At 38.7% G+C, this 22,129-nt stretch overlaps 1 protein-coding gene across 2 annotated transcripts in view; it reads right to left on the reverse strand.

Moving 5' to 3' along the window:
* The window catches only part of LOC149842495 (uncharacterized), a 254,408-nt gene that overhangs the window by 169,785 nt on the left and 62,494 nt on the right, over nt 1-22,129 (reverse strand). For both annotated transcript variants that reach the window (XM_089999224.1, XM_089999225.1), the window contains 2 exons: nt 17,405-17,488; nt 4,888-4,980 (listed from right to left, as the gene is read on the reverse strand). In XM_089999224.1, coding sequence (XP_089855350.1) covers nt 4,888-4,980; nt 17,405-17,488 — 177 coding nt within the window. The remainder of the gene's footprint in view (nt 1-4,887; nt 4,981-17,404; nt 17,489-22,129) is intronic.

Here is a 22,129-nt window from a genome sequence, read left to right on the forward strand (position 1 = left end):
TAATACGCATGAATGCTCCCATATGAACAGAAGTAGGAGCATGTTGAAATTGACTTGCTGTATGAACAGCATGTGCTATATCTGGTCTGGTAATGGATAGATAGGAAAGTGCCCCGACAAGCTGTCTGTAAGGAGTAGGGTCTGCAAGAAGTTCTCCATCATCAATCTTCATTTTAACATTAACAACTTCTGGAGTGTCGACTTTCTTATCATCAGTAATACCAGACCTGAAAACAATATCAAAAGCAAATTTAGTCTGAGATAATAAATATCCTCTAGGAGAATAAGCAACTTCAATGCCTAAAAAATATCTCAACAAGCCCAAATCAATCATTTCAAAATGAGATTTAAGAAGTGTTTTGATTGTTTCAACTCTCTGTTTATCGCTTCAGGTGATGATCATATCATCCACATAGAGAAGAAGCACAATGATCCCTGCATTAGAATTCTTAATAAACAAAGCAGTGTCAGTTAAATAGAATTGAAAATCAATATCAATCATAACACGACTAAACCTATCATACCAAGCTTTTGGTGCTTGTTTAAGTCCATAAAGAGCTTTTTCTAAGCAAAGGACTTTACCCTTAGGAATACTTAGACCAGGAGGGGGTTCCATATATACTTCTTCAACTAGCTTTCCATTTAAAAAAGCATTTTTGACATCCATTTGAAAAATAGACCATTTTTTGATAGAAGCTAAGGCAATTAAGGTTCGGACAGTAGTCATACGAGCCACCAGAGCAAAGGTTTCTTCATAATCAATCCCATATTCTTGGGCATAACCTTTGGCTACTAAACGGGCTTTATATCTTTCAAAAGTACCATCACTCTTGGTTTTAATTTTATAAACCCATCGACATCCTATAGTTTTCTTCCCTGGAGGAAGATCTTGAATATTCTATGTAGAAGCCTTTTCAAGTGCATCTAATTCAGCTTTCATGGCTTTTATCCATTTGATATCATTTTTTGCTTGAAAATATGTGGATGGTTCTTCATATGAGTGAATTAATGCAATAACTGCCCTATATGTGGGTGAGAAAGACTCGTATGATACAAACTTTCCTGGAGGCCTCGAGATTCGGGTTGATTGTCTAGTTGGAATGTTAGAATATTTCTCAAGTGCACATGGAGGATTAGACTCTTGTCGCCTGGAATATTGAATACTAGTATCTCTATGAACTTCTTCATTTTCAACATTAAGATCAATAATTCTTTGATCATCATCAAAGTTACAGTCAAGGTCATATTCATCAGATGTTGATGTTAGATCTAGCAAAAAGGAGTACTCAGTGACGTCTTTTAATTTTCTAAAATCAAAGAAGCTCTCCTTTTCAAGAAAGGAAACATTTCTAGACACATATAGTTTATTATTTTTGAAGTCAAAACATCTAAAACCTTTCTGGTTTTCAGCATATCCTAAAAAGGCACAGGGAATCGCACGAGCGGAAAGTTTATCATTTTTGTCAGTAAATATGAAACATTTGCACCCAAATATTCTTAGTCTAGAGTAGTCTGGAGAAATGTTCATAAGTTTTTCAATGGGAGTGATATTTTGTAACGAAGAAGATGGCATCCTATTAATGAGATATGTGGCAGTTAAGGCAGCTTCTGCCCAAAAGTCTTTTGGGACTTGATTTGCTATTAATAAAGTCCTAGTGGTTTCTATAATATGGCGATGTTTTCGTTCTGCCAGTCCATTTTGTTGAGGTGTATAAGGACAAGATCTTTGATGTGTGATGCCATGCAATTTAAGATAATTTTGAAAAGCTGTGGATAAGAACTCTCCCCCTGAATCTGTGCGAAAAATAGTAATATCATTTTGAAACTTGTTTTTAACCATATTATGAAAAGTTTGAAAGTATGAAAATACTTCAGACTTATGTTTGAGAAAGTACATCCACGTATGTCGGGAGAAATCATCGACAAAAATAACATAGTAAACAAATCCTCCTTTAGAAATTACTGGTGCAGGACCCCAAACATCCGAGTGTATTAATTCAAGTGGTCTTGAAGAGAAAAAGGTTCTGTTCTGAAATGGTAATCTTTTCATTTTGCCGAGAATACAATCTTTACAATCAAATGATTCAGAGTTACAAAATTTCCCTAGATTTGGAAAATGTTGGATTTTGGCTATATGTGGGTGACCAAGTCTCTTATGCCACAGTTCCAACTCTATTTTTTGAATATTATAACAAAAAGTTTTCTTCGGCATTTCCAAAAAATCCATGTAATAGAGTCATCCTTCTCTATGGCCTTCCCCAATCAGCTTGCCTGACTGGCGATCATGTACCCAACAACCGTGAGAAGAAAAAGAAATATTACACCCATAATCAGAAATTTGAGATACAGATAAAAGATTTAAATTTAATTTGGGAACATGTGTAATTTCTGGAATAAAAAAATTTTTTGTTTTATAAATTTTTTCAAAATTTCTTATTCCTTCTATTTCAAGAGAAGTCCCATCAGCAGTAAAGACCTTTGACACACACTTGTTTTATTTTTAACACATTTGGATAGACTTTGATTATTTGGGGTCATATGAAAAGATGCACCAGAGTCAAGAAGCCAAGAAATTTTACCTAGATCAGAAAAAGATGAGGCTGCTGCGCCGGTTGAAGCTTCAGATGAGGAAGAGGCACCTTTTATGAGAGGCTGAAGAATCTCCATTAGTTGGGCATCTTTAGGCTCCGATCCAGCAATTGCAGCTCTTTTTTCTCTCAGCTCCTTAAGTTTGGGACATTGTGGCCTATAGTGTCCCGGTTCATGACAGTGATGACAAATAACTTTCTTCTTATCATAGTCACCATTTTGTCGGTTAAAGTGAGGAGGCCTATATGATCGAACATGATTCCCTGGTCTAGACACGGCTAAAACGGAATCATCTTCAATTTTTAAAGAACCTTTTCGGATACGATTTTCTTCCATTGTTAACTCTTCAATAGTTTCAACAATAGAAGGATTTTTTCCCCGGTAAAGTAGGGCCGATTTAGTGGTTTCAAATTCCGGCCTTAATCCAGTGATAAACTGGTAAAAATGTTCGGCATCGAGTTGTTTCTGACGAAGCTCGTTGTCTTCGGCACAATGCCACTTTGGTTCTAAAAGGGAAAGTTCTTCCCAAAGTTCGGACAACCCATTGTAATATTCACGAATAGTTTTGTCTCCTTGTGTCATCATTCGAACTTTTTCTTGGAGGTTGCACACGTGTGCAATATCTTTAAGGGAATACATATTCTTAAGGTATTCCCATGCCTTATCGGCATGATCAAATTTGGCAAGACTTGAGCATTTTTTAATGTCAACGCTATTGATAAGCCATGACATTATCTTCGCATGAGATATTCTCCATTCTTTCCATTTCTTCTCGTATGAGGCAATAGCCTTGATTTTCTCTTCTTCCGATAGAGGGACCTCTTTATCTCCCTCCTTTTTAGTAAGAGATAGCTTAGGTTCCGAATCGGAACCATCCACAATCCCCCATAAGCTTTTTCCCCATATATGGTGCTTCATGATTGAAGCCCATGTTACATAGTTCGTATCGCTTAGTTTCATAGGCATGATGGTGACTTTATCATTGTCATCCATCGATTACAAGGAGAGAAAGAATAGGGATAGAAGAGAAACAAGAAGGAAAATGAAAAAGAAAGAAAAAAACAATACAACAAGATGTGAAATCTTCTCCAATTAAGTGATAAAACACTTCTCTTCAAGTGGCGAACACTTTTGCAAACGGGCACGGAAACCGAGGCAGCTTTTTCTCAAGATTTAGTACTTCCGCGGCTCTGATACCATGAAATGAAATGGGGATCTTCGAAACACGAGCTTAGATTAACAAGAGCAAGTGTCAAGAATGACACTAAAGCATAACCCTTAAAAAGGGTATAACTGGAAACAAAATAAAAATAAAAATGTATTCTTTATTGATATGAAAAACCAATTGCTTAAGAAGCATTGGAGTAAAATACAAGAGGGGCTGCACCCCTTTATATACACAGCTGAAAGAGGACTCAATAGAGCTGTTGGGCACAGTCCAACAGCTCTATTTAGAGCTGTTGGAATGTGTCAGTCCAACAGCTCTATTGCTAGTCAAGTCTGGACAGGACTTGACTAGCAACAGTCATTCTAGTTCAAACTGAACTAGATGACATAAAGACAAAAAATAAAAATAAAGGAAAAAAATTATAGAAAAGAAATAAATGAAAAATGTATTTATATATATATATATATATAATAATATAATATTATTATATATACATATATGTACAGTTTTACATTTTAACATAGGTTATATAGTCCAATTCAACAAAGATATTGAGACATCTTCATTGATCGGTTTTGGGTTAAAAATGAGATTAACTTCACGTGTTTAGCATGCCCACCTTTGTGAGTTTCAAACAGAAGGTAAAATAGTCCCATATCGAAGGATACACAAAGGCAAGGGCCTCTGTCCTTCTATATAAGAAGGTACCACATCAGTGTTCACCTTGCTTAACATGTGTACACCTTTTTTAAATGCTCGAGTGCCTTTTAAGGCATTTCAAAAAAAGAACTGATAAAAATACCAGAATGTCCTTGTGATCACAATTTTTTTTATCGAAAGTTGGACAAGGTTGTAGAAGGATACAAGTTTGACCTTGTCTGACTTAGTCAATCTTTTGTCTACATCATGTCGTGGTGTTAATTGAGTCATGTCACATGTCTGAGTGCATCAGCAAGGATACATAGCCAAAGTGGTGTGTCCCTGTGACATAGAATAAACTAGCAAGAGGGCAACAAGACTCCTCAAGAAAAGATGATCATAAGGGAACAAACAAAATGATAAGAAATCACATTTCTGAATGCAGGAAATTCTCCCAATGAATTTCAAAAGGTTGTTGTGTTTTGCATCACCTTCTTTTGAATTTCAAAGAGTATTTGTATGTTCTTGTCCGTAACAATACTAGGTGCTGTTCCTGAAGAGGAAGGAATTGTTGCAAGTATTAGCTGCAATTTAGACAAAAAAACTCAAATTAGTGTGCAACTTAAATCATACATGCATGATAAACATATCTTAATGGAAATGCCTTACCCCTTCTAACAAGCATGAGATTGAATAGGACAAGCACAAATAGTTTGTTGTCAAACAAGCACAAATGTTCCATTTCCAGACAAAGTAGTGCGACAATTCAACTCTACAACCAATTCGAGAGCCAGACATCACTTTCATGAAAAAGTTGCTTTGATGAAGTTGACATCGAACAAGGGGCATTAAACAAGAGTGGGGATATTCATAGCTTATCAAGATGATTTCTTTTTGTGAAATGGATGACTAAGTGTGGAGCATGCATACTTTTTACCACTTCACTTTTTTATAGAGCTTTTCTCTTCCACTCATTTAGATAATTTATTTTAAAAAAACAAAAAAAAAAAGAAGCAAACTAAGCAAAATTGATGTGGAAAAAAAAGTTGTAAAATATGGAGGTCTTTTCATGATACCTATTTTTACATGGCAGTAAGATAATTTCCTTGTTATGATGAAACAACCATCAATAGGAAAGCGTGGTTCAGAATGGTGCAATTCAAACAAGTTCTTGCAAATAATCTGACTTAAATGTACCACCTTAACCAATCATAGATATAGCTCATGCTATTACCATTTTATTGAAGGTAAGCCAAAGGGTGTCGACTAGGATTAATATAGATCATGTAATACTCTCTCCATCATCAATTTTTTAATTCTCTATGCAGTACTTCAGGTAGAATATAATTATTATTAACTAAATCATTACTATCTTTCCTCCAAGAGAATTATTATTTGGTTCTTCCAAATAACAAATTTAAATGGCCTTGCGAACATGGATGACTTGCTATGAAAGACAAATAGAAGAAAAAAGAAGGCATGAAGATGAAATCATAAACTTGGGCTTTGTGAGCTGCAAGAAAAATGAAGACATTGTAGATATCAGAGGTTAGTTGGAAACCTTACAATATCTAATGATAACAATACTGGATAGTGTCCATGCAGTTAGTGTTGTGAGTTGCTTTATGCATTCTCCAACCCTAGACACATGACAGCAATGCTTTGCATCTTGAGATACTTAAGACAAGATCCTGGGAATGGTATTTTGTATCCTTATAGCAGTGCTTTGCATCTTGAGATACTTAAGACAAGATCATGGAAATGGGATTTTGTATACTTACCACAGCCACTTCAATGTATATAAAAATGCAGATTGAGTCGCTCATTAAAAGATAGGAGATCTACATTTGGATATTGCACACTTAGTAGTAGCGTCCAGACCTAGTACAAAGGCAGAATATAGAACTATGGCACATAGAATGTGTCAAGGTCTGTGACTAAAGTCGATGCTTGGTGAGTTGGGAATAAAAATAAAAGCAGCTATTTAATTGTTTTGTAATAACAAGGCAGCAGTTCAAGTATCATCTAACCCCACACACCATGAAAGAATTTATCATCATTTTATAATAGTATTGAACCTAAACTGTTTCAGATCACTCATATTCATATTCATTTTCAATTTGATGATATTCTTGCAAAAGCAGTGGGAAATCAAGGCATAAAGAAATCAAATGCAAGTTAAAGATGATAGATTTCTGCTATCCAACTTGAGGGGAAGTATTTTGAAGTATAGATGCCATGTTCAGTTTGTATATGGGCACTGTTGTTTTTCGGGTCATATACATATTTTTTGGTTATTTGTTACTTCTATTGCCCTGAGTATTAGTATGTATTATTTACAACTTTCGAGAAGAAATGAATAAATCCACCATGACCTATGTCTCTTCTTCTTCTCCTACTTATACACCTCCGTTCTTTTATTTTTTTGTTCTTTGGAACCATTTTTCCTGCAGCTAAGTTAGGGATGTCAGCCACGATGGAGATTGATACATGTTCAAGAAGAAAAAGGAAGATCTAAAGAAAGAGAATAAAGTAGGAAGGAATACACCTGGCCACACGTTTGTGGCTTTGATACCATGAAAATTTTGAAGACACATCTTGGTATGGAAGAAGAGACAACGAACAAAAGAGGAGATCTGATGATTCTGCAAACCCCAATCTCTCATCACAATGAGGGGTGGCACTACACAAGTTACATTTATGTATGATAACCCAAATTGACTATAATAGAAAATCATCAAACGATCACATATTACAAACCGACATCATGACAGAATCATGATAAAAGCACCATAATGTAAATGTTACAGACATCCCATTTTGGGTGGTATATTGCAAAATGACAGTACTACCCCATTAACGTGGTCATTAACCTCATCTTGTCATGATACATTAGAGTCCCTTGGCATGATTATCATATCATGTGATAACCATTGAAGTAATATAACACCCGAGGTGGTTTATGCTATACATGTAAAAAATGCATCATAAGGCATATTGAAAGGATCACGATGCCATATTTCCTTTACCTTAAAATAAACAGAAATTAATTATAAAATCAAATAAAAACTTTAAAAAAACTTAAAATTCACAAATGGAAACTTATAATGGGTATAACTTCTGTTTGGAGTTTTGATGTTGTCATGTGTCAATGAGTATCTGGGAACATAAACCAACAACAAAAAGATGGGAAGATAAATGAAAAGGTCAGGAAACTATAACTACAAGAACTGGAGAAGCCACAAACTGAGTCTGACCTAAGGTCAAGATATATGTAGTCAAGATGTAGGGTAGAACAAACTGACAAAAACCAGGGTAGGAATTGCTGAGAAGAGATTATGGCATGTGTGGTAACGTCTCATGATATTCAATCTCTCATGCAAATGAGAGAATGAATCTCACCGGCATGGCTAAACCAAGATCAGAAAATGAGCATTGAGAAACTGAATCTCATTTGCCTTCACAAATGAGTTTTCTCATTTACGTGAGAATTAGAATCAAAGGGGGCCTCTTGCGATTCTGATTCATATGGCTCACATGGCCTAGCAAACCAAATGCACCTGCATTGCCTGGATATTTCCTGTCAATACCTGTTTGCAAATGTATTTTATTTGTCACATATACTTTCAACAATTGCATTTCAACGAAGAGATGGAATGAGAAAGTAGGAAAGAAGAAAAGAAACAAAGAAAAGAATGAGAGAAAGAGAGGAAATGATTACAAGAAAATAAAAGGTGATACTTGTTAAGTTATGCATATTAGTATGTACAAGTATGTATACAAATATATATATATAATGTGTATATACATTACATATATTTCATCATTGTAATAGTTAAATACCCAATAGGGGTATTTTTGTCTTTTCACAACCTTGTAATAGGTTGTGCCCATTAGGGGCACAACAGTCCTTTTTATTTTATTTTTATAGAATAGGTTTTTTATTAAATGTTGAGGGCATTTATATAACAATCCCATAGAGTCATTGGGACCTCCCCAACGGCTCTATTTCTAGCCCTTGGGGAGTGTCCCAATGGCCCTATGGGCTCCTTGTCATGTATTGTAACACTCGCTTTTTCAGAGAAAAAAACAAATCTGACCCGGGTTGGATCCGGATCCAAACCCGAGTACCCCTCTGTGCAGGTGGGGGGGTGTTTCCTCTTACGCAAAAGAGGAAACTTGAGCATTGCTCGTTTCCCAATCCTCCATCTTGTTTTGATATTCTTGCAAAACTTTCTCCTTTTCTTTTTCAGACAAAGCTTTGACTTGATCTTCTTCTCTTCTTGTCAATTTGACTTGTGGTTCATTAGTGGTGCCACTAACAAAACCCCATAGCTTTTTACCTTTGATGTGATTCTCCATTGCCGTCGCCCACGTCAAATAATTTTTTTCATTGAGTTTGTAAGAGATGACGGTGGAAAAATCTCTTTCTCCCATAATGATTACAAGAATTTTTGAGTAGAGGAGTTGGAAGAGGACCAAGGATTAAAGAGCACTCCCACGAGTGGAATAATCACCAAGAGTTGAAGAGCACTACCCACAAGTAGAATAATCATGAGATTCCACTTCTTCAAGAGCCAAGCTCTAATACCATGTAATGAAACAAGGGTGCACTAATACAATGCCAACAAAGGGCTACACAAGTGCACAACAAAATCGTGGTCTCTAATGGACCGATCACAAACTCATAAAAGAGATAAAAGAACTTCACACAAATACAAAGGCACAAGGCCTATAAGAAAAAGAGAACTTTATAACCTCACATAAAATGCTAGAAAAGCATACCTTACAAAGTTGGAGTGAGGCTCTATTTATAGAACCTCACTTTTAGTGAGGGGAGGCAGTCCAACGACTAGTTGGACTGCCACCCAACAGTCACATTACATTTTTTAATAAAAATAAAGAAAAAGAATAAAAACAAATACATTTCAGTCCCTAATAGACTGTACTGAATACATTTATAAAAAGACAAATACTCCTGACAGATATACGTATGTACATAGTATTTTAACATCTCTCTCCCTCTCTTTTTTGTAAAAATGGAGGATGAAAGAAAAGTGGACATCTCCATTCCCGTGAAACTGAATGATACAAACTATGTGATATGGGCATCCATAGTAAAACACAAAATATGGAAAAAGGGTCTATGGGGTTTGGTTAATGGTACCAAAAGAGAGCCGAAGCTTATGCTCACTAAGATGGAGAATGGCAAGAAAGTAGCACTTAAAGGATATGAAATGTTTAAAGCTATTGCTGAATATGAGAAAAGATGGAAAGAATGGAGTATGTGTCATTCAAAAATTATTGGACGACTCATAAATAATGTTGATATCAAAAAATGCTCAAGCTTGGCAAAATTTGATTTTGCTAGTAATGCATGAAAATATCTTAAGGATATGTATTGTTTAAAGGACATAGTTCATATATGTAATGTACTAAAAAAAGTTAGAATCATGACCCAAAGAGAAATGAGCATTATAGAATATTATAATGCTCTTTCTCTTCTTTGGGATGAATTGGCTCTTTTAGAGCCTAAGTGGCATTGTCCTCAAGATGTAGAACTCTGTAAAAATCAAATCAAAACGGACCATTTCTACCAATTTGTAAATGGGCTTAGACCCGAATTTGAAGGGACCAAATCGGCCCTTCTTCATAGAGGAAGAGTATCTACCATAATGGAACCACTCGAAGAATTAACTATAGAGAAAAATATGTTGAAGAAACCTTACTCTTCTAAAGATGAAGAATCGGTGTTTGCTATGTCAAGACCAGAAACCACACAAAAGCATACAAGCCTCTTCACGTTGGGAGAAGCAATGGTTATGGGAGGAGCTCCAGTTTGTGCTATAAAAGAAAATTCTCAAGCTCATGTGGATGGCTCTGAACTCCAAATTTTTGCCTTTGAAAAGGACAGGCCTTTACCATAAGGACCCTCTCTTTTATTGGTGTCAATCAAAGTTTCCAGCTCAACAAAGACAGAAGTCTACAAACATCTTGATATATGTTGCACAAACTTCATCGAGTCCTATATTCCTCCCACAAGATCCCCCTCCTATAGTTATATGTTTTTAAGCTTCTAGATATAGATAATGCTAAAAAGTTCATTACTGTAACGCCCGTGAAAAAAAACCGTGTCGAACACGTGTCAGACACGTGTCACAGTCGGTCCGTCGTGTCAGACCCAGATCCGAGCTGGACCCGAGCCTGAACTCGGACCCGACTTCTCGATCGTTCAAGAAGCCTGTGACTTTAAAAAGTCACAGGCGTCTCGAGCGAGGGGCAGAACCCCTCGCCCCTTCTCTCTCCTCTACTCCGCCCCCCTCACGCCGCTACCGCCGGCGATCGGAGACGCCAGTGAGCAGCTCCGTCCGACAGGCCTCCCCGACGACCAGCGATTCTCCCTTCTGCCGCCGACCTCCTCTTGTCTGCATGTCGGCTGCGCCAGGGACCCCGAGCATCGGTGACTCTCCGTCAGTCACGGCCTCAGTCCTAGGTGTTGCAGCCGCCGACGATCGTCGCCACCCTTCGCCTCCCACCCTTTGAACGAGTGTCGGTGATCGAAGTCGCCGACCACCACTGTCTCCCCTTCTGCCGCCATCGGTGATCAAGGCTGCCAACAGTCGTGTCAACGACCTTCTCTTGCGGCAACCCTCATCGGAACTCCGGTGAGCCACCTCCCTAATCGCTGCCTTTCTCTCCCTCTGGCCGTTAGAGGGCGCGCGCCGGTGAACCCGAGAGCCCTTCCCGGCGGCCTCCATCAGCTGACGACCTTCCAGCCTCTGGCGGCCCCGTTTGCTGCGATTTTCGGAGGTAAACCCTCCCCTCTCTTTCTCCTTTATGTAGTGTTGATCGACGGGGGGGCTGAGCCCCCTGTCGTCACCGCTTGTCGGCAGGGGGTTAAAACCCCCCTGCCTCCCTTTTTGTTGTTGGTTGACAGGGGGTTGAGCCCCCTGTCGTCGACTCTTCTTGGCAGGGGGGTCCACCCCCTGTCACTTTTCCTTGTTTCTCGGTAGGGGGGCGGGGTCCCCCTGCCTTTGTGGTTGACTTCGGCAGGGGGCTTCACACCCCTGTCTTCTTTTGTTTCCCGGCAGGGGGCGAGCCCCCCTTGCTCTCTTGTCGCTTCCTGGTAGGGGAGAAGCTCCCCTTGCCCTTTATTGCTTCTCCGGCAGGGGGCAGAGCCCCCCTGCTCTCCTGTTGTTCCTCGGCAAGGGGTTCTGCCCCGCTGCCTCCTTTGGTTTTCCTGCAGGGGGCGGAGCCCCCCTGCACCCTCTGTTGTTCATCGGCAGGGGGTTTTGTCCCCCTGCCTCCTGCGTTTTGCCAGCAGGGGGCGAAGCCCCCCTGCTTTCCTGTTTTCGAGCAGGGGCTTGCCCCCTGCATCTCTGTTCTCCGGCAAGGAGCTTTGCCCTCTTGCCTTGTTCTTGCTGCCGGCAGGGGCAGAGCCCCTGCCTGTTTCTTTCCCAGCAGGGGGTTGCGCCCCTGTCTCGTGTTCTGACAGGGGGTGCTCCCCCCTGCCTTGTTGTGGCAGGTGTGGCAGGGAGCTTTTGCTCCCTCCCCTGCCTTTCTTTGTGCTGGCAGACAGGGAGTTCCTGCTCCCTGCCTCTGCTGCTGGCTGAGGCCCCTGCCTCTGGCACCCTTGTTTGCGGGATGCAGAGTTTCTGCATCTGCCTCCTGCAGGCAGGGGGCCTTGCTGTGTTTGTTGCTTCTTGTTTATCTTACAGCATATACTAACGTTCTAAGCTCTCCAGGTTGAACGGTGGATCTAGCTCGCCCTCTGTGGCTCGAGCTCTTGTTTGCCTACGCTGCATGCGTACGAGGACCCGCAACCCCTTAAGGTAGGGGATTCTTGCGTGAAAGGACAATGAACTGATAAATGCTAAAATAAGAAAAAATAACTAAAAGAGGATGATATATGTATACATATAATATATATACGTATGTCTTTACCTTCAAGGACGCGGTTTCGTGATCCTTGTCCTCTTTACTTTCTCGCACTTTCCTTTATGTTTTCGTCGCGCTATATGTGCCTAGGCTTTCCATTTCTGTCTTTACATTTCATGTCTTTTAACTCAAGAACGCGGTTTCGCGATCCTTGTCCTCTCTACTTTCTCGCACTTTACTTTCCTGCTGCCCCGCGTTTTGTGCCATGGCATTTACTTGCTTATGTCTGTTTTGTTCTCCATGATGCAAATATTGGTCCTCCTTTATGTTCTTGCACTTTACTTTCTTGCATTTACTTGTTGCCCCGCGCTTTATGCGCCATGGCCTTGCTTCTGCTTTACTCTTCGTACTTTACTTTCTTGTGCCGTCGTGCTTGCTTTTGCACTTACCTTTTTGCATGTGTTCGTCCTTACCATGTTGTTGCCCTTCGTGCATGTATTCTTATCTCTGTCGTATGCTTCTTTACTTGCGTACGCTTATCGTTTAATCGAGGTGCAACCCCATGCCTCGTGAGTCGTCCTCTACACTTGCGTAGGCAGTATAGGATCTCATACCTCACGAGTTGCTTACGTAGTTGTCTGCTTGTGCGTCTTGATGATCGGGGTATGATCTCATACCTAGTGCGCAACTCTAGTGTTCTACCCTCGCGGTGCAGCTTCACCCATTGAGTCTTGCCCCTCGATTTTCCATTGCATTAGTATGTGCACGGGGCTGTCCCTTATCAGCTTGCACTCCTTGAGTGCAGCTTCGAGTGTATAGTGTATACCATTTCACTTGTCTTACAAGCCACGACACACACTTATGCACTTCGGTTCTCCAAAGACATCGTCTTAGGTGCAAACCTATTTTCAAGATGTATAGCTTGTAAAGCAGAGATAGCGGCCGGATCTCCCAAATCGATGTATTTGGGATAGGTGTGTTACAACCTTAGTTCACCTATCCGATACGACTCAGATAGCCTTGTTTAGAAGCCTATGCACGAGTAGGGCGGGGATCCTAGCGAGGTACTTGCGCCATCGCTAGATCGGCGTTACCTCACCTCTGATGCGAAATCTAGTTTCTAGGCTTTCTGGTTCAACCAAGATTGTAGCGCCTTCCTTCCTTCGTGAAGGTATTGTTGGATCTCTTACGAGGGATCCATGTTCCTCCTCTTGTAGTTGTACCCTTAGTCACGTACAATATGTTTGGACTACGAAAAGCATGACGAAAGGTCTATAGTAACCACTAAGCGTGTATTGACACATTAAGCTAAATCCTGTTATGTTGATATTCGCCTAATAGGCAGATTGCTTGTGATTGTCTAAAGGACCCGAGCACGATAAGTTGGAACTTGAATGAGTTCACTGTGGGCTTCTGTAAAGCAGAAGTGTTGGGATTTCCTGCGAGAGATCCATGCCCCTCTCATCGTGGATGTACTTTTGAACAGGTATGTTGCATACTACGATGAGTAGGATGAGAGGTCTATGTCTGCCTCGAACATGCAATGGCATATGTCTGAGATCACAAGAGTGATGTTTCTACCCTCACTACGGATTGACCCTTTTCATCGTGGTTGTACATTTGAATAGGTACGTTGTGTACTGCGGTGAGTAGGATGAGAAGTGTGTGGTTGCCTCGAACGTGCAATGGCAAGTATAATTCACCTAAATAATAATCATGTGCCTTCACAGGCAAGATGCTCGATTGGGTTGAAAGACCAGAGCATGTAGAATGGGACGGCGGTTAAGAAACCCTCCGTCGTGCTCATTCGGGACGGTTCATCAAGATAGAGGATGGATGGTACAAAACTTCGATGGACAGTCATTAATGGCAATCTCGGGCAAAGATCTGACCTTCCCCAGTCATCGGAGGTTAGGGGAAATCCTTCGTGCCACTTATGCAGAAGTTTGGATGGGCATCCATTTGGGCCTTTGTTTGCCTTTGGGGATTTACTCTCTTCGTCACTGGTCGTCCCCTTAGGAAGCGGACTCAGTCAGTCATTCGGGGTATAATAAAATACATAGCATAATGGACCCCCAAATCGATCTCGGTTGTTTCTACGTTTTGCCTTGTGCGTACCCACAACGGCCTGCTCAATAATGAGACAAGATATAACTTATACACATGATCATGAGATATGCATGTTGTGACGTGCATTGTTTGCTTGCTTGTTAGCTCGGTAGTTCGGTACGCTAATCGTTGAGCTATGTACGCCTGTCGAGGCGTTACTCTTGTTGGTTAAACTGTTTGCGCAGTTCTGCTAAGTAATGACCAGCTTCTCATACTAGTCAATTACTTATAATACTAGCATTATGCTAGTTGTTGCATATTGTGATATAACTGTTACATGATTGCTTATCATAGCTACTGGTCGATAGACTGAACCATATAATGGTACTTGTATGTATTACGAGTGTTGTTATGAATACTTGTCTTATGCAATTGCTTTACTTGACTGGTGGATAGAGTTAGTTACTCTTCACCTATTATATATGTGGGATTGTTACAGTTGCTTATTTAGCACTATAATCCTTATTACTCTTGTATGTAGTTGCTTGCCTTACTAGAGCCTTGCTTACTCCACAACACATTTGGTTAGATATGCTAGTCTTGCTTGTTCCTGCTTGAGCCAGCGTTTATCTTGCTTATTGCAGCCTTTGTTTTTTCTTGTCCTTTGCATCCCTACTAGTCTGTTGTGGGACTGACCCATTTCATGGGCAGGTGGTGAACAAGTTATACAGTTTGCGATGGCACGATGACGCGATGCGTTCAAGGCAAGGCTCTTTCCTGACGTTGCGCTCTTGGGGACCCTTTTGATAGATGTGGTATAAAGTTTCTTTGAAAGCATCTCTTTTTATTAGAACTCTGGATTTCTAAAACTGTATTACCAAAACTTGGTTCTTCATTTTATTTTAATAAAATATATATATATATATATTTGAACTGCAAATCGGTTTGTAAGGGAAAGTTGTACTTTTGCGTTGTAATGCGCCCAAAGTCTAGGGACTTGCTGTTTTGAACCTGATCTTCCGCTAAACTTCTGTTTTAAACTCTGATAAATGATTGATTTCAAAGCTTTCAACCTTTTCCATAAAAGGTTTCAAGTCCACGATTTTGGGGCGTTACAATTACTGTGTAACATATCTTGCTTTAATAATTTGGCCTCTCAAAAGAATAAGGAACAGGAGGCACAATTTCCTAATCAGAGTAGTACATGAATAAAATCTGACGATGGCTAATGAGGTTGGCCTCACTTGTGTGATGTTAATAAGACTACATCTACTTCTAAATCAGGATCTTCTAAGAAAACTGAAGAATAAGTAAACTAGTTGGTAATTCTTAAGCCGAAGGCACATACGCACATGAAAATCACTAACCAAGATGTTTAACTGGAGTTTGGAGACATAGGTGCCACAATACTGGATAGTACTCCAGTCCCCCCAATCAATATAAAATTTTTACCCACAAAAATATGTCAAACATTTCTACTCACAGTGTTGACCAGATGGCAAGTTTAAAGGAGTATGGAAGCATTAGTTGATATTGATGTCTTTTTTTAGCGTTAAAAAAAATTATTTGAATAAAGAAGGGTAAAGGAAATTAAAGCAAATGATAAGAGGTGATAAGGAGTCACCAAACAGAGAAATTTATGGTACTTAATCCTTGAGAAAGCCTAGTTTTGGAACACCATTAATGGCTACCTGCACACCATGGTGCAACCACTCAAGGTTGATCGCATTATCGTCTTGTTTTTTTGTTATGCAAAATTACCAACATGCAATGAAAAACCATACCAAACTCCAGACCCATCAATCATATCCACTGGCAAAATGACTTGCTTAATTGAACAAATCTCCAAAGGGTTAAATTTAGGCCCCCCATACGACCTCCTCAAGTAAGGATAAAACCAGAATAAATGCAGTCATGTCTGTTCCTCTTATGCAGTAAACAGACTAGCTAATGAGAAACTCCTTAGCTTCAGCCTATCCTGTGTTAAGATCCCTTGGATCGAAACTAACCAAGTGAAAGCCATAAGGGCCCGTTTGCTTCAGACGTGAGAAAGAGAAAATCTCCTCACATGACTTGATTTTCATATATAGGATACTAAAATCATATGACAATCATTTCATATGAAACCAGCTTTTGGATGTCTGTTTTATGTTATGTGATTAAACGGTCACATAACTGGTCCCACTAAAAAAGAATCTTTTTGACATCTGTGATGGGACCCAGACTGAGAAAGAGATGAGAGAAATCACTTCCCCATGATGGATGCATGATTTGATTTCATAGGAAACAGTCGGTCAATGGGACAGATGAATCACATTGACGGGTCCCCATGTTTTCCTCATGTTTGGTTTCACATTAGGAAGTGGGCCTTTTATGAAAATGATCTATTTTCTCTATGATTTGGAGAAACAAATGGGCCAACTAGGGTTGAGACCATATGCCTGAATGATTTCTTCAGAAAGAAGGCTGCTGCAGTCTTGCATAATGAATTCTAACAGCATTTGAAAGAGAATCAACCACATGAGGAAAAATTCCAAACAATTTCCGACTCATGCATGAGTTCTAGCCATTTTCAATACTGTGTCCATCAAATTATGCCTGAAATTAAATCCCAGTCCCTCACTTCACCAGTCATCGCAAGCAGACTATCTATGTCTGGCCAGTTTAAAGAGCTCAGAATACTTGTTGAAGAGAAGAACAACTTAGCCATGTACCAGACCATAATTTATTATTGGTCCCATTGCCAAGTGAAATAGAAAATCTAACTGATACATTGCAACACACTACTAAACATGGTTCATCAAATGATAGGAAAGTGACTAACATCAATGACATGCAGACTAGCAAAACCGAAAATATTTGCAACTTTATCCAATTTCATTTTAACAAACATGTGATGTTTATGTTTTCTTTGTGGCTAGTCAATTAATTAACTAGTTCAAGCTTCTGGCTATAAAGCTTGTATTTGTGGAAATTGGCAAGGGTAAGCTTTTCAGTTTACAATATCACATGAATCCAATCACTCCATTACAAAATCAAATCAAATAGGCACTTAAAGCACTACTAAATACAGGAGATTACCTGCTCAATTCTATAGAAAGGTGCTAGGTGGCTGTCAAAATATTGTTTTTCCTCTGCTGCCTTACTTCCAGGGCCTACCCATAGCTGAAGAAGGAAAATTAAATAATTAGGACTTCAAAATCGAGAACATGAATGAGTATCACCTTCAAGCAACCAAAGTATTAAAAAAATGAAAATTGAAATTTTTGGATATTACAATAAAAGATTGGACAACATTTAGGTACAGAAATTGAAAAATATGAGCCTTTGGATATGGGCACAAGCTTTTGTAGAGGAGGACCAAGAGGCTCAATTATAATACACAGAGATCCCAACCAATTTCGACAGTATAAATTCAAGGAAATATTAACCTTCAACATCTTTTTATTTTTTAATTTTAAGATAGAAATGCTTCAACCATATTTAGTGCACGGAGTACATGTGGTGAAGAGTTTTAGCAATAGACATTTTCCTAATTGAGCATTATATGGATTGAATCAAGAACCCAGGGATTTGTTTGAGAAGTTTAGTTTTGTTGTTACTTCACTAGGTTTTCAACAGAGTCGTGATCCAACATTATTTGTTTTTGTTACCACTCAAGGATATACTAGCTTGTTACTTTATGTGGATGAGAAGATTACTATAGTTGATCATGATCAAACCATTTGTGTGAAGGATAGTCAAATAGGTTGTTTGAGATGAAGGTTTTGGGGGCAGTAAGTATTTTCTTAGTTTTGGAAAATGCTAACTCAAAAAGAGGATACATGTTATCACAACTCAAAGTATGCATCATATTTGATAGCTCGTGCAAACCTTGATGGAGAGTTGGGGACACTAAAAAGGCACACCTTTGGAACCTAATTGTAAACTCATCCACAGATGATCAGTTACTTGAGGACCCTACTGTGAATAATCCTTGCAAACAATCAAGTTTTCAAACAACTTGATACTTCAAATACTCAAGACACAAAATAAATGCACAGTGTTTATAAGCTTTACACAACAAAAGAAGTGCAATAAATGCACAGTGTTTATAAGCTTTACACCACAAAAGAAGTGCAATAAATGCACAGTGTTTATAAGCTTAAGGAGACAACTCTGTCTCACTGTAATACATTCCTTCAATGGGCTCACATAGCCCTTATTTATAAGCACTTAAAGCGATGTTGGGAATTAGCCCAACTTCTACCTTTTAAACTGTGTACAACAGTCAGTGGCTGACTGTTGTACACTGTACACAGTCAGCCACTGACTGTGTACAGAAATATTACAAAAAAGAACAAAAATAAGAAATTACAAAAATAAGAAAAAATAAAGAGGAATTACAATCATATTCAAAAACATGAATATGCGTAAAATGTAAAAATGACTAAAATACCCCTACAACTAAAGAAATATATATTTTATATATATATATATATATAAGCAGATGGATACATGTACATATATATGTATATGTATCTTCTTTTATATATATAAAATACATTGTCTTATGAATTACAATTTAACACCCCCCCTCAAACTTAGGGCAAGATGACCGAAAGTTTGCCAATGAGGAAATTGAACCGCGGAGCACACAAAGCTTTGGTGAAGAAATCTGCCAACTGATATTCTGAAGTTACACATAGAAGATCTATAACTCCTTTCAGATACGCTTCCCGAACATAGTGGCAATCCATCTCAATGTGTTTAGTCCGCTCATGAAAAGTATGGTTTTTTGCAATGTATATTGCACTCTTGTTATCACAGCATAGCTTGGTGGGCCCTTCTATTGAGATCTCCATCTCTTCTAATAGCTGATGAATCCATACAATTTTCATGGTAGTAGTCGTCATGGCACGATATTCAGCTTTTGTTGAGGATAGAGACAGTTTTTGTTGCTTCTTACATCTCTATAAAATCAGAGAGTCTCCTAAAAACACACAAAAACCAGTGGTGGAGTGACGGTTATTTGGGTCAAATCCCCAGTCGGATTCAGTATAAACAATTAATTTTAATTCAGAAGAAGAGATAAGAATACTGCCTTGTTTAGTGTGCCCTTTATGTATCTCACAATCCGCAAGATGGCACTCATGTGAACTGATGTTGGTGCATGTTGGAACTGACTTGCAGTATACTATAAACTGCGTGAGAGATATCTGGTCTAGTAATACTCAGATACATCAAAGATCTCACAAGCTGTCTGTAGGGGTGGGATCGGTGAAAAGAATACCATCATCAATCTTCATTTTGGCTCCTACTATAGCAGGAGCTTCACAAACCTTATCATCCGTAATACCTGACCTGTCAATAATCTCAGAGGCAAGCTTTGTTTGAGATAAAAAATACCCTCTATGAGAGTATGCTACTTCAATACCCAAAAAATAAGTTAGAAATCCCAAATCAAACATTTCAAACCTATCCTTCAAAATTGATTTTATGCTTTTAACCCCTTTAGAATCACTTCCGGTTATAAACATATCATCCACATATAAGAGCAGACTGACAATCCCTGCATTGGTTTTTCTAACAAATAAGGCAGTGTTAGTGAAACAGTAAGAAAAATCATTTTCTAACATTATGGAGTTAAATCTATCATACCAAGCCTTGGGGGCTTTTTTTAAACCATAAAGTGTTTTTCGAAGGCGAAACACTTTCCCTTCAAGAGTGTCCATTCCTGGTGGAGCATCAATATATACATTTTCATTCAGATCACCATTTAGGAAGGTGTTTTTAACATCCATTTGATAGATGTTCCATTTGTTGATTGAGGCAACGGTAATGAGACATCGGACAGTGACCATTCGGGCCACAAGGGCAAAAGTTTCTCCATAGTCAATCCTGTATTCTTGACTATATCCCTTTGCAACTAATTGATCCTTATATCTCTCAAGAGATCCATTGCTCTTAGTTTTTACCTTAAATACCCATCTACACCATATTGCTTTCTTACCCTTAGGAAGATCTTGGAACTCTCAAGTCTTTGCCCTGTTGAGAGCTGAAAGCTCACATTCTACTGCTTTCAGTCATTCATCGTTCTTTTTAGCTTCTTCGAAGTTTCTGGGTTCTATATAGGAATGAATGGCAATAAGGTAGGCTCTATGTTTAGGAGTAAACGAATCATATGAAATAAACCTAGAAGGCATCTTTCTACTTCTCTCAGTTCTTCGTAGGTTTTCATCATTTGTTGAATTGGACCCACTAGGTTCACTGAATTTTTCAATTGCACTCCTAAAACTGTTTTTATCTCTACGGGTATATGTTATAGGATCTCTCAATGCTCCTTCATTTCTATGTTGGGAGATAGGTGGATGGGAAGAGCCATCTTCTTTATCATTAACGTCATTATGAATGAAATCGTCATCACTATCATCATCATGTGCTAACATTTCCAATAAAAAAGAGTAATCCATGTTTTCTTCAAAGGGTTCACTCATTTCAAAACCATTAACATTTTCCAGAAAACTCACATTTCTAAAAACATATAGCTTGTCATTCTTAATATCATAACAACGAAACCCTTTTTGGGTTTCGGAATATCCAAGAAAAGCGCAGGCAATGGCTTTTGGTGAAAGCTTGGTGTTCTTGTCAGTAAAAACGAAGCATTTACAACCGAAAATTCTCAACCGACTATAGTCGGGTTCTTTGATATACAATTTTTCAAAAGGCGAGATATTGTTCAAGTTTTTAGAAGGTAGCCGATTTATCAGATAGACAGATGCTAAAGCCGCTTAAGCCCAAAAGCCTTTTGGGATGTTTTGAGAAACAAGTAATGTTTGAGTTGTCCCTATTATATGTCTATGCTTCCTTTTGGCTAATCCATTTTGTTAAAGGGTTTTCGGACAAGATCTTTGGCGAAGAATACCATGACTTTCAAGATAATTTTTTAATTCACTTGAAAGGTATTCTCCACCAGAGTCGGTTCTAAAAATTTTTAGATTCCCATTAAATTGATTTTTAATCATCATATGATAGGTTTTAAAAATCGAGAAAACTTCATATTTGTGTTTAAGAAAATAAATTCAACAATATCTCGTGTAGTCGTCAACAAAAATGACATAATATGCAAAGCCTCCTTTTGATAGGATGGGTGTCGGTCCCCATACATCTGAATGGATAATTTCAAAAGGTCTTGTTGTAAACATAGATCTTTGACAAAAAAGCATTTTTTCCATTTTCCCAAGAATACAGTCATTAAAAGTGAAATCACATTTACATAAACTTTTAACAAAAGGTAAATTTGAAATTTTTGCAATATTTGGATGTCCAAGTCTCTTGTGTCACATATTAATATCCTTTTGTTGGACAACATTACAAAACAGGTTCTTTGGAATTTGAAATGAATCGACATAGTATAGATCGCCCTTCCTAGAGCCTTCCCCAATCAATCTCCCGGACCGACGATCCTGTATCCAACATTTGTTAGATGAAAAGTTTATATCACACCCATGATCCGAAAGTTGAGAAACAGAAAGCAAATTTAAGTTTAATTTGGGTATAAATCTAATTTTTGGAATAAAGAACTCTTGTTTTTCAAAATTTCCTATTCCTTTTACGTCAAGAGATGTTCCATCCGTAGTTGAAACAAAAGATGGAGAGGGATTTTTTGAGTATTCGGAAAAATAACTAAAACTTGGGGTCATGTGAAAAGAAGCACCCTAATCTAAAAGCCAAGAGGTCTTACTGGAAGGAGAAGAGGTTAACATGGCGGCTCCGGAAATAGCTCTTTTTAGAAGAGGTTGAAGTGCATCCACGATTTGTTGCAAT

The sequence above is a fragment of the Nuphar pumila genome, chromosome 3, assembly GCF_984573655.1.
Source record: "Nuphar pumila chromosome 3, dmNupPumi1.hap1.1, whole genome shotgun sequence".
Taxonomy (NCBI): domain Eukaryota; kingdom Viridiplantae; phylum Streptophyta; class Magnoliopsida; order Nymphaeales; family Nymphaeaceae; genus Nuphar; species Nuphar pumila.